At 40.5% G+C, this 13,204-nt stretch overlaps 1 protein-coding gene across 1 annotated transcript; it reads right to left on the reverse strand.

Annotated features, from left to right (window-relative positions):
- Positions 1-1,072: 1,072 nt before the first annotated feature.
- LOC110451006 lies at positions 1,073-9,902 on the reverse strand. The gene is made up of 3 exons (XM_021498830.1): positions 9,684-9,902; positions 2,377-2,676; positions 1,073-1,895 (listed from the first exon to the last, which is right to left on the reverse strand). The coding sequence occupies exons 1-3, from the start codon at positions 9,742-9,744 to the stop codon at positions 1,609-1,611; spliced, it is 648 nt and encodes a 215-aa protein (XP_021354505.1). The 5' UTR covers positions 9,745-9,902; the 3' UTR covers positions 1,073-1,608.
- Between the last annotated feature and the right edge of the window lie 3,302 nt (positions 9,903-13,204).

Here is a 13,204-nt window from a genome sequence, read left to right on the forward strand (position 1 = left end):
CGGCATATGCAGTGATCCTGCTACTCATGTATCGAATAACAGGAGTTCCCGACACTTACCCAACAGAAAGTATTCAAGTTTCTTTAATATCATGATTATGTTCAACGTTGAACAAAAAGTAATAAGTCGGCTGGATCAAAAGAAATATTTCAGATTAAAAAAACGACTACCTCTTGCTCGCAATGTAATAATATTCACATCTACTTATTTATATTTTACTTAATATACAAATATGGATAAGAAAAATGCGTAAAACGTTTTGATCTAGGAATCATATAGGCCCGTTCACATGAGGTGGTCTGTACATTCTGTATATGTATTGATACACAGAAACAATCATGAACGTCACCAAGTGGGTGAGTTCATTAGCTAAACTTATCAAAGATAACACCTACTCACATACAGTACAATAATATATATATATATACTCACAATAAATGTACATAGATATTTCTAGTCGTGGTAAACATATTTATGCAAACGATATCGTCATGATCATGAGCAATTCAAAAATCATAAACATTCTATCAGAAACAGTTATAAAACCGTCTTGCCCAGGGTTGTAGGATAGGGAAGTTTCACCCAAAGTTTCTTTTTTCAAATGGGGTAAAACCCGGACTTTACCGGGGGTTATGCACAAATAAATAAACCGGAGGGTTGCATTTCTCTATCCTCCTGTATGTATCAGAACATGAACATTATATCAGATTGGTTGTAACAAATTATTTCTTTTTGTCATATATAAAACACATATATTCAGAATGAAGCAGAACAGGCAGATCACAGGAGTACAATGCCCACACACCAGTAAGTCTCACTATGTGTGGATTACATTGCCCACACACCAGTAAGTCCCACTATGTGTCGAGTACAATGACCACACACCCGTAAGTCTCACTATGTGTCGAGAACAATGCCCACACACAAGTAAGTCTCACTATGTTTCGCGTACAATGCCCACACTCCAGTAAGGCTCACTATGTGTAGAGTACAATGCCCACCCACCAGTAAGTCTCACGATGGGTCGAATACAATGCCCACACACCAGGCAGATCACAGGAGTACAATGCCCACCCACCAGTAAGTCTCACTATGTTTCGCGTACAATGCCCACACTCCAGTAAGTCTCACTATGTGTCGAATACAATGCCCACACTCCAGTAAGTCTCACTATGTTTCGCGTACAATGCCCACACGCCAGTAAGTCTCACTATGTTTCGCGTACAATGCCCACACACCAGTAAGTCTCACTATGTGTCGAGTACAATGCCCACACTCCAGTAAGGCTAACTATGTGTGGAGTACAATGCCCACACACCAGTAAGGCTCACTATGTGTGGAAAACAATGCCCACACACCAGTTGAATACAAGGAGAAACATTTTGACATCTATCAATCTGTTTCGTACAATCATAAACTTGTCCTCACATCAATCACACAATTGTTAAAAAAACATAATTATAACTCTTCCGTTCAAGAATAACACTCACTGACAAAAGCATTTCTCTCAAGAACAGGGATAGAACGTTCAATCCAATTATTGCAATCTTGTTCACAAAATATAAGGTTCTTGTCACAACCAATCATACATGTGTAGTTTAAACACTATTAAAACATTTTAGTCAGAAAAAACGTCAGGATGGACGCAACCAAAAGAGAGAAGATACTAGTCACTTTAACAGTGTTTCCTCCGGAGACTAACTGGGAAGCGGCGTCCTTAGTCAGACAAAATCGTCCACGGAAGTTGTTGACGTTCACGTTGTCGCGGAAGGATCCCTGCAAAACAGTGCGGAAGAAAACCTTATCAGCTTCCTCTCCAGTTTGACTATAGCACCCTTCTGTCATATAGTCGTCTACCTCAGCACACCCGAAGGCGAAAGATGCCAATACAAGGGCTAATGAAAAAGAAAGATAATTATCAAAATTATGGCGCGTATGTTACCATGACCATCCGCTCTTGTTGTACCTACAAATGTATTACTGCACCGCGAAATTGTTTTCATATAAGAACAATAAACGAATTCATCATATCTAATAACCACTCAACACATAAACATTGCGAGAAACATTCAACAATTTTCCTTCCTGTGTGCTGAAGTTTGTTTCAATGGTGTTATAATTGTCTTTAGGAAGATTCGATGAATGAAAAATATATGTATTAAATGGAAAGTAGATATGGACATATCACGAAAAATTTCTCATCTGCACTATATGCAGATATGTATATTTTTCAATTACGCATCTATAAATGTATGGATATAAATTATCTATCTCAGACGTTTAATCTTTTATTGCCTAACTCTCTTTACCGTATGCTTTGTTGGACATTATTACCGGTACAGTTTGTGTAAACTATATATAATGTCATGTTCTTACCTTTAGTATTGAACACTGTGGCATATACATCGCCCTCCCATACGCCGCATTTCACGACCTTGCTTGAACCGGGCCTGGCAACATTGCACGTGTTCGGGAAGAGGATTCCAGACTGACTTCCTGTGTTCCAATTGGCATTGTTGTTAACGTCCTGTTGGTTCTGTGTCTGGACATAATTACTGTCTGATCGCCTGCACTTTGTGTTGGTCAATCCGGGAGCCAGCTGGCGTATGACCTCGTCATCCGGGTACGTCAGATTCGACGTAATGATCATGTGACTGCATTTATAACATTCCAGCCCTGGAACAAACCCAAACATTTGTCATAATTACTAACGAACACAACACGAGTGACAAGGGCTGATGGTTGGTTAAAAGTCTATTCTGGTAACCTCAAGTACATGTAATAGGATCGGTCTCTATCGTTTGGTCTCGCTCTCAGTCGTCTCCGAGCTGTCTCTGGCTGTACTAGCTCTAGCCCATCTCTAGCCGTCCCTAGCCCTTCTGGCCTCAATTCTAGCCGTCCCTAGCCCTTCTGGCCTCTTCTCTAACCGTCCTTAGCCTTTCTGGCCTCTTCTCTAACCGTCCCTACCTCCTCCCCCGCCTATTGTGTCGTTTGTAAATAATGAACGATTGGAAATAAAACTTATGTGACACTTGTAATTACCATTTCAATTGTTCAGGCATTTCTCCGATGTTATTATTTTATGTATACATACACAAATGCATGTCTTAGATTGGTTCTGTCAGACGTGACGTAACTTATAATCGTGTGGATCCTTTTATGATAATGCTAACATTTATTGATTATTCTTTTAATGATATCACCGAAGTAATTTGTATGTATATCTTATAAGTGGAAACACAATTGTTGTAATAATGTGGATTTGTTGAAATGTTGTTAATAATTACATGTACCCACTACTAGACTTTTATTTCCGACTGAAGTAGAAGACCTTGGAGATAGAACTTGACAAGACATCCTATTGTCACTTAGGGGACAGTATGAGATGTTAATGAAATGTCAAAGAAGAAGGAAGATGTTGGGTGACATTGAATATATAGCATTGAGTATATGAAGACTGGTGGGGGGAATGGGGTGGCGGGTACTTAAAAAATGAATATTAATTCTTACTTGAAAGAACTTTGATTACACAATCACCCTAGCCCTTCTAGCCTCTTCTCTAGCCGTCCCTAGCTCCTCTCTCCCCTTATCCCTATTCTAGGTTATATTTATGCTCGATTATAATCTATTGTTTCGACAAATATAGATGGTCAGTTTCAGTTACACAACGTAGTCCCATTGCACAGGTTGTCCGAGCTACTCCCGACGATCAATTACACAATGCCGTAACACTGACTGTCAGGGGTCCATAAGCCCCACATGCTATCACACAATCGTATGATAGCCTTCAGTGTAAGTTAGACTTAAGGCTGTACGCTACATTAACGTAACATTGATGTAACATGTGGCTCATTTCAGAAGAGTTTAACATATTGATAATTTCTCTATAAGTAATACTCAAGAATCGATTTAAATCACCTCACGCGTATACAGTGTATTAAATAAGATAAGGGGGATAACTCCGACAGAGTATAAGATATAATGTATGGGGTAGCATACAGCTTTAAAACACGTACACTTGTGTTGCGAAGAGCTATTATATATATGGATGACTGATCTCAAATATGTGGAGTATAACACGGATTTACAGATAAATAATAGTATCGTACATGCTCAACATTTGGTACTTTCAAATCACCGCGATTTTGTAAAATGTATACGCCATGAAAGGTTTCTTTCTTTCTGTGTCTCATGTATGGCGGTAACAGTCGACGTCCACAGGGGCCAGACACATGTATGGCGGTAACAGTCGACGTCCACAGGGGCCAGACACATGTACGGCGGTAACAGTCGACGTCCACAGGGGCCAGACACATGTATGGCGGTAACAGTCGACGTCCACAGGGGCCAGACACATGTACGGCGGTAACAGTCGACGTCCACAGGGGCCAGACACATGTATGGCGGTAACAGTCGACGTCCACAGGGGCCAGACACATGTATGGCGGTAACAGTCGACGTCCACAGGGGCCAGACACATGTATGGCGGTAACAGTCGACGTCCACAGGGGCCAGACACATGTATGGCGGTAACAGTCGACGTCCACAGGGGCCAGACACATGTATGGCGGTAACAGTCGACGTCCACAGGGGCCAGACACATGTATGGCGGTAACAGTCGACGTCCACAGGGGCCAGACACATGTATGGCGGTAACAGTCGACGTCCACAGGGGCCAGACACATGTATGGCGGTAACAGTCGACGTCCACAGGGGCCAGACACATGTATGGCGGTAACAGTCGACGTCCACAGGGGCCAGACACATGTATGGCGGTAACAGTCGACGTCCACAGGGGCCAGACACATGTATGGCGGTAACAGTCGACGTCCACAGGGGCCAGACACATGTATGGCGGTAACAGTCGACGTCCACAGGGGCCAGACACATGTATGGCGGTAACAGTCGACGTCCACAGGGGCCAGACACATGTATGGCGGTAACAGTCGACGTCCACAGGGGCCAGACACATGTATGGCGGTAACAGTCGACGTCCACAGGGGCCAGACACATGTATGGCGGTAACAGTCGACGTCCACAGGGGCCAGACACATGTATGGCGGTAACAGTCGACGTCCACAGGGGCCAGACACATGTATGGCGGTAACAGTCGACGTCCACAGGGGCCAGACACATGTATGGCGGTAACAGTCGACGTCCACAGGGGCCAGACACATGTATGGCGGTAACAGTCGACGTCCACAGGGGCCAGACACATGTATGGCGGTAACAGTCGACGTCCACAGGGGCCAGACACATGTATGGCGGTAACAGTCGACGTCCACAGGGGCCAGACACATGTATGGCGGTAACAGTCGACGTCCACAGGGGCCAGACACATGTATGGCGGTAACAGTCGACGTCCACAGGGGCCAGACACATGTATGGCGGTAACAGTCGACGTCCACAGGGGCCAGACACATGTATGGCGGTAACAGTCGACGTCCACAGGGGCCAGACACATGTATGGCGGTAACAGTCGACGTCCACAGGGGCCAGACACATGTATGGCGGTAACAGTCGACGTCCACAGGGGCCAGACACATGTATGGCGGTAACAGTCGACGTCCACAGGGGCCAGACACATGTATGGCGGTAACAGTCGACGTCCACAGGGGCCAGACACATGTATGGCGGTAACAGTCGACGTCCACAGGGGCCAGACACATGTATGGCGGTAACAGTCGACGTCCACAGGGGCCAGACACATGTATGGCGGTAACAGTCGACGTCCACAGGGGCCAGACACATGTATGGCGGTAACAGTCGACGTCCACAGGGGCCAGACACATGTATGGCGGTAACAGTCGACGTCCACAGGGGCCAGACACATGTATGGCGGTAACAGTCGACGTCCACAGGGGCCAGACACATGTATGGCGGTAACAGTCGACGTCCACAGGGGCCAGACACATGTATGGCGGTAACAGTCGACGTCCACAGGGGCCAGACACATGTATGGCGGTAACAGTCGACGTCCACAGGGGCCAGACACATGTATGGCGGTAACAGTCGACGTCCACAGGGGCCAGACACATGTATGGCGGTAACAGTCGACGTCCACAGGGGCCAGACACATGTATGGCGGTAACAGTCGACGTCCACAGGGGCCAGACACATGTATGGCGGTAACAGTCGACGTCCACAGGGGCCAGACACATGTATGTGTTGACCTTAGCTTAATAGCCAGCGAAACAGGTAATAAAACGTTTGTGGTCCGACCGGCCTGAAGTGTAGGTCGAAGTGACGTGAATTACGGGCATAATTTAATCTCGTTATAGGGAAACAATTAATTAGGTACGCCTGACCTCAACAAGTTCTCAATATACTTTATTTTATGAAAAGTAAATAAAGAGGTACTCCATGACATCTTTTAGACATGGTGGGATATATCTGGTATGTCTAAGCAGCGGTCACACACGTGTAGACAGCGACATATGGTGACCTATCAATGTGCTGCGTATTACTATGGTGGTAGACAGATGGACACTGACCGCCACCAATTAATTATAAAGACAGGTATCTCTTATAAATGTGTTCCCCTACACCGGTTATGCTGATAGACTTGCTAACGTCCGAGTAAATACAGCTTCACCAATGAGTCAATTAAATAATATTTTAACAAATATTTCTTCCATATTTGTGTTATGGCAGATGGATTACACTATAAATAGATTATAATCTGTGCTAAAATCACAGATAAATGTTTAATACATGAACAACTGGCTATTATACAATGTACATCGTATATATGCTTATCAAGTACGGGTCACGAGCCTAAGTATTGATCAAAGGGGCATATTAACATAAAATATTAGCAACAAAGTTCTTATCAGGCCATGCCATTAGTGGGTCACTACTCACCTTTAGAGATATATAAATGATCTAATTAAAGTAATAGTGTTAGTGTGTGTATGTTCCACAGTTGCGTAGTCGGTAGGGTGTCGGTCCATGACCTGAAAGGTCATAATTATTTTACATTACGCCTGCATGCATTTGGCTACTATGTTATACCCCGATTTTCTATTTACACATATGCATAAATGGGTACTCGTATGCATGGGACTGACTGGAAGTAATTCTGCGAGAGACCGGCGTGTTATGTACAGGCTACCTCCAGGTATATGGAGTCACTGATTCTTAGCTGTTTGGTTAAGGTCCAACTTTTTGGATATACACGTACACTTTAAACCATGCTAATTAACTTTGGAATTGAAACGACAGTGGATTCAAGAAAGTAGATGACATGATCATAAAAAAGCAGGCTGGGTATCGTGACCTGTATATTCCGTCTTTGCGTATTGCAGAGTTATCTTATCTTGTGAGCAGGTATTGATTGTTGCGTCATTGGTTTGTGTGAGAAAATTACGTCGTTTTCTCAAAAATTGATCACGTTACTCTCACAAACAAATGACGTAACAATCAATACCTGCTCACAAGAGAAGATAACTCTGCAATACACAAAGACGGAATTGACATTCGTGTACCCGTATTTCTTCTGTCCATAACAATAACGTTATAGTTTTTCTCGATGACTGTTTATGATCGTGTCGTGACAAAGCTATGACATTTGTATATACGACATTGAACCCGGATAGGATAGTCCTTAAATACCTTAAATAATACCATGTTCTAACCGCCAAGGAATGTAGTATTGTATATCATATATATACATATGACAAATTTACAACTGCGGATAGAAAGTCAACATATGATATGGGTACTGTAGACCGCATTATTACAAGTTGATAGTTTGGGCGCGTGGTTCTATAAATAAAACGCGAAATCACACTTCGTTTTTTTTGCTAAAATTTGGGGATAAACAATCAACATCAGCAGAAAGAAGACATATTTCAAATATTTTAGAGTCAAACAGGGTTATGATTAAATGTCTACTCCAAACTAACATTAGTTTTGATAAAATAGGCTTTTGAAAATGATATCCAAATAAATAGCGTCACACGGCACGTAAATCGAGAAAGTTGTTTTGGTCATTATGCTTTACTTTAAATTGTCCATGCAACGATAACTAGAATCCAATACAGCTTACATACGGTTAACTTGTCATAAAAGTATGACAGTTTCTTGGGCCGTTTTCCCATAAGTGTCCCGTTTTGGGTACTGTCCCGATTTGGGTAGAGTGACGTTATGGGGGAATGTTTTCACATTTCATGTTGTAAATTAAAAGTTTGTTGTGTTATACTTATGGACGATTCGGCAATTTTATAATGAAATAAAATGTGAGAAAAAACCATATGTATGATACATATGTTTTTTTCCTATACTATACTATCCCTTCGTACCCCACCCAACATCTCCCTCACCTTCTCCCCAACCTCCCACCCAAGTACCCTTTCCCCTTTTTTTGAATTTTAGGCGGATGGGAATGGACAATGTTTTTAACAATGAAATACTGTTGGTAGTTCAATATCTCAAATAGACTGACCGCTTTAACGATTGTGAACAAATTATACTTTTGTAAATGATATGAAATTCAGCCCCCCCNCCAAAAAGAGTAATTAGTATTAGTTTAAGAAAAAATGTTTCATGATTGCTGTAAAATAAATAAAGTTTATAATCATAATTCTCACTCCAGACCACTAACTAGCTATACCCCCATGCCGTACCTAAGTATCACCGACTTTTCACGGTATCCTCATTAGAAAAAGGCGTTATATTTTTTCCGGAACTTGAATCATCACTGCTCAATATATATGTATCACATCGTATCTACCTTGCTACATTCCACACGTATTTGTTATTACATTTCTGAATGGAATATGTGACCTAGTTTACTATATCCCGTTTATAGTAGTGTGTAAATTTAAATACGTACAGCGGTAAGGTACACCTACACCAACTCTATATATTGCTGAACTGGGTGGACTAACACCGGAGGTTATAAGGTCAATCAGAAATAATATATATTATGGCACACCGTAAAAATCCAATTATGTAGTCTGACAACACGTCAGATAAATTATCGGATTAGTTAGACAATACGTATTTACTATAAGCTAAATGGCTTTGGGCTGGGTCAGGTAATGATATATGTTCAACAATCCTGAGGCTATCGTGTGGCCTGCAGTCCTATACAATAATGCTACACCATATTGAAACATTAACAAAATATAGTAATACCTAATGAGGATATATCTATAAACATCAAATATGTTATTTTTATATACATATATTGACAAGAATCGTATCGCCTTGATCCTTGGTCTTGTATACGGAATTAAATATGACGAAGAATAACATAACATATACAAGTACGTGATAGGGATATTGATAGAGTTTTCCATTATTTACGATGATTGAATTTCAGAGGATTTCCTAATCTATATCTTGTTTTATCGATCAATTTTAATATATTTTACCAGTGTGTTTGTTTCGTTTCCCCAATTTCTTATACTCAACTCAGGCTCACCATGTGGTGGTGGATTTAAATATACAAATGTAATATACACAAATAACGTTTCACACCATAGACATGCAGTGTCATTGTACACATTGTACGGTCAGAGTAACAAATCAGCTGCTAGGTAAATAGAGGTACACTGCAATGATACTCGTCAAAATACTAAAAACTTGGCAGATATTTTAATTTACTATACTTGAAGTGATTCCATACAGTATCTGATTAATCTTCTTTTTATTGATTCTTTTTCAAATGAACTTACCTTCAGTTCCGGTGTAACAAAGTACCAGTATTACGCTTACGATCCAATAGAATACAGCCATTTTACACACACGACGTTTTCGGAGTTATCAATGGACGCCGAATGAGTTACCGTTGGACAAGAAAGTGTGTGTATAGGAAGTCACAGTGTCACGTATGGGGACACAAACACAAAGCGGCAGGTGAGAAGGCAGCAGGGGACGTAATACAGGTATTCAGCTTTACCTGTGCAAGGGGGAATAACTCTGACCGTCAGGTAAACGACCGTTTCATTCAAATATTGACCTAGTTTTACACGCATTATACACGGACTGTGCTCAGCTGTGTGATCTGACAGCTTTAAAGAACTCCTAGTCAGCAGTTCTACAGTGAATTAACTAGCTTTCTTAAGTTGGAAAAAGAGTATATGGCAATTAATTTCATTTCCCACTGCAGAAAGGTTTTGTATGTGGCTATTATATATTATACATATGAAAATAATAGATATAGAAATATTTTCTGCGCATGTGATTTCCAGCTTAATACACAGAATACAATCAAATGTCAAAATATGTTTTGTAACAATTCGCCAATAAAATCTGTAATGTTGCCATTCATAATTGCGATAGAATAAAAAAAAAGAAGTTTAATAACAAGTTCGTATTTCAACTTTTCGCATGCGCATAGTAATGTTGCGTTAACTGATTTCATCTCTATACAAAACAGACTAACGATACCTAAGTGTAAGTTTAGACATTTTTCGATAAACAGTAAAAAAACAAGGCATCACAAGTGATACAAATCCCCTCATATTCACACATTGTATGACATATGTATGAGGAAATGAATAGAAAATTCAATGCTGTAGCGACTGCATTCTTTTTTCTAAAACTAAAAAAAATGACCTTGACCTTTAACGCAGTAACCAGGTATAAAGTCGATAGAGCATGACATTTTTTTTTCTAAAAATAGTAAAAGTGACCCTGACCTTAAACGTAGTAACTCGAAACGCGTTCAAGGTATTGTCAAACCAAACACTTGTATCAAGTTTCATGAAACTCCATTGATGAAATGAAGTCGGTAGAGCGATGACAACCTTTTCTAAAAGTAGTTAGAGTGACCCTGACCTTCAACATAGAAACCCGAAACAAGATCCTGTTTAAGGCAATGCCATACTAAACATTTGTATGAAGTTTCAAGAAATTCCGGTGAGAAATGAAGTCGCCAGAGCGATAACAGAGTGAAACATGCGTACATTCGTACAAACGTATGGGCGGAATCCTACATCCCCAGAACTGTCGTTGCGAGGGGATGATAACGTTTAATCAACATAACCTATATGACATTAATTGACGCATCATGCGCTGGCATGTTCGTTTCGTTAAATTTAAGTCGACTTTCTACGATGGCCGACAAGAACCAGACAAACTTTTTCATATCATTGTATACCACATAAAAGTGCACCGTGACACAAAGATATAAAAGCTCGTCACTTTTACTTCATTCTGTACCGCAGGATAGTACACAAAGATATAAAAGCTCGTCACTGTCACTTCATTCTGTACCGCAGTGTGGTACACAAAGATAAAAAAAAAGCTCGTCATTTTTACTTCATTCTGTACCGCAGGATGGTACACAAAGATATAAAAGCTGGTCACTTTTACTTCATTCTGTACCGTAGTATGGTACACAAATATATAAAAGCTCGTTACTTTCACTTCATTCTGTACCGCAGTATAGTACACAACGTTATGAAAGCTCGTCACTTTTACTTCATTCTGGACCGCAGGATAGTACACAAAGATATAAAAGCTCGTCACTGTCACTTCATTCTGTACCGCAGTGTGGTACACAAAGATATAAAAGCTCGTCACTGTCACTTCATTCTGTACCGCAGTGTGGTACACAAATATATAAAAGCTCGTTACTTTCACTTCATTCTGTACCGCAGTATGGTACACAAATATTTAAAAGCTCGTTACTTTCACTTCATTCTGTACCGCAGTATAGTACACAACGTTATGAAAGCTCGTCACTTTTACTTCATTCTGGACCGCAGGATAGTACACAAAGATATAAAAGCTCGTCACTGTCACTTCATTCTGTACCGCAGTGTGGTACACAAAAATAAAAAAAAAAAAGCTCGTCATTTTTACTTCATTCTGTACCGCAGGATGGTGCACAAAGATATAAAAGTTCGTCACTTTCATTTCATTCTGTACCGTAGTATGGTACACAAAGATATAAAAGCTCACCACTTTCACTTCATTCTGTACCTCAGTATGGTACACAAAGATATAAAAGTTCGTCGCATTAATTTCATTCTGTACCGCAGTATGGTACACACAGATATAAAAGCTCGTCATTTTTACTTCATTCTGTACCGCAGTATGCTACACAAAGATATAAAAGCTCGTCACTGTCACTTCATTCTGTACCGCAGTGTGGTACACAAAGATAAAAAAAGCTCGTCATTTTTACTTCATTCTGTACCGCAGGATGGTACACAAAGTTATGAAAGCTCGTCACTTTTAATTCATTCTGTACCGCAGTATGGTACACAAATATTTAAAAGCTCGTTACTTTCACTTCATTCTGTACCGCAGGATGGTACACAAATATATAAAAGTTCGTCGCATTAATTTCATTCTGTACCGCAGTATGGTACACAAAGATATAAAAGCTCGTCACTTTCACTTCATTCTGTACCGCAGTGTGGTACACAAAGATAAAAAAAGCTCGTCATTTTTACTTCATTCTGTACCGCAGTATGGTACACAAAGATATAAAAGTCCGTCGCATTAATTTCATTCTGTACCGCAGGATGGTACACAAAGATATAAAAGCTCGGCGCTTTCACTTCATTCTGTTCCTCAGTATGGTACACAAAATTATGAAAGCTCGTCACTTTTACTTCATTCTGTACCGCAGGATAGTACACAAAGATATAAAAGCTCGTCACTTTCACTTCATTCTGTACCGCAGTATGGTACACAAAGATATAAAAGCTCACCACTTTCACTTCATTCTGTACCTCAGTATGGTACACAACGATATAAAAGCTCGCCACTTTTACTTCATTCTGTACCGCAGTATGGTACACAAAGATATAAAAGCTCTTCACTTTCACTTCATTCTGTACATCAGTATGGTACATAAAGTTATGAAAGCTCGTCACTTTTACTTCATTCTGTACCGCAGGATGGGATGGTACACAAAGATATAAAAGCTCTTCACTTTCACTTCATTCTGTACATCAGTATGGTACATAAAGTTATGAAAGCTCGTCACTTTTACTTCATTATGTACCGCAGGATGGTACACAAAGTTATGAAAGCTCGTCACTTTCACTTCATTCTGTACGCAGCATGGTACACAAAGATATAAAAGCTCGTCACTTTTACTTCATTCTGTACCGCAGGATGGTACACAAAGATATAAAAGTTCGTCACTTTCATTTCATTCTGTACCGTAGTATGGTACACAAATATATAAAAGCTCGTCACTTTCACTTCATTCTGTACCGCAGTACACAAAGATTTA

Source organism: Mizuhopecten yessoensis, unplaced genomic scaffold (assembly GCF_002113885.1).
Source record: "Mizuhopecten yessoensis strain PY_sf001 unplaced genomic scaffold, ASM211388v2 scaffold5677, whole genome shotgun sequence".
Taxonomy (NCBI): domain Eukaryota; kingdom Metazoa; phylum Mollusca; class Bivalvia; order Pectinida; family Pectinidae; genus Mizuhopecten; species Mizuhopecten yessoensis.

Coding starts and splice junctions, on each gene's coding strand:
- LOC110451006 (XM_021498830.1), bottom strand. CDS start 9,744: ATGGCTGTATTCTATTGGATCGTAAGCGTAATACTGGTACTTTGTTAC. Junction 2,677..9,683: donor TTGTTACACCGGAACTGAAG/GTAAGTTCATTT, acceptor GGTTTGTTCCAG/GGCTGGAATGTTATAAATGC. Junction 1,896..2,376: donor CACAGTGTTCAATACTAAAG/GTAAGAACATGA, acceptor CTTTTTCATTAG/CCCTTGTATTGGCATCTTTC.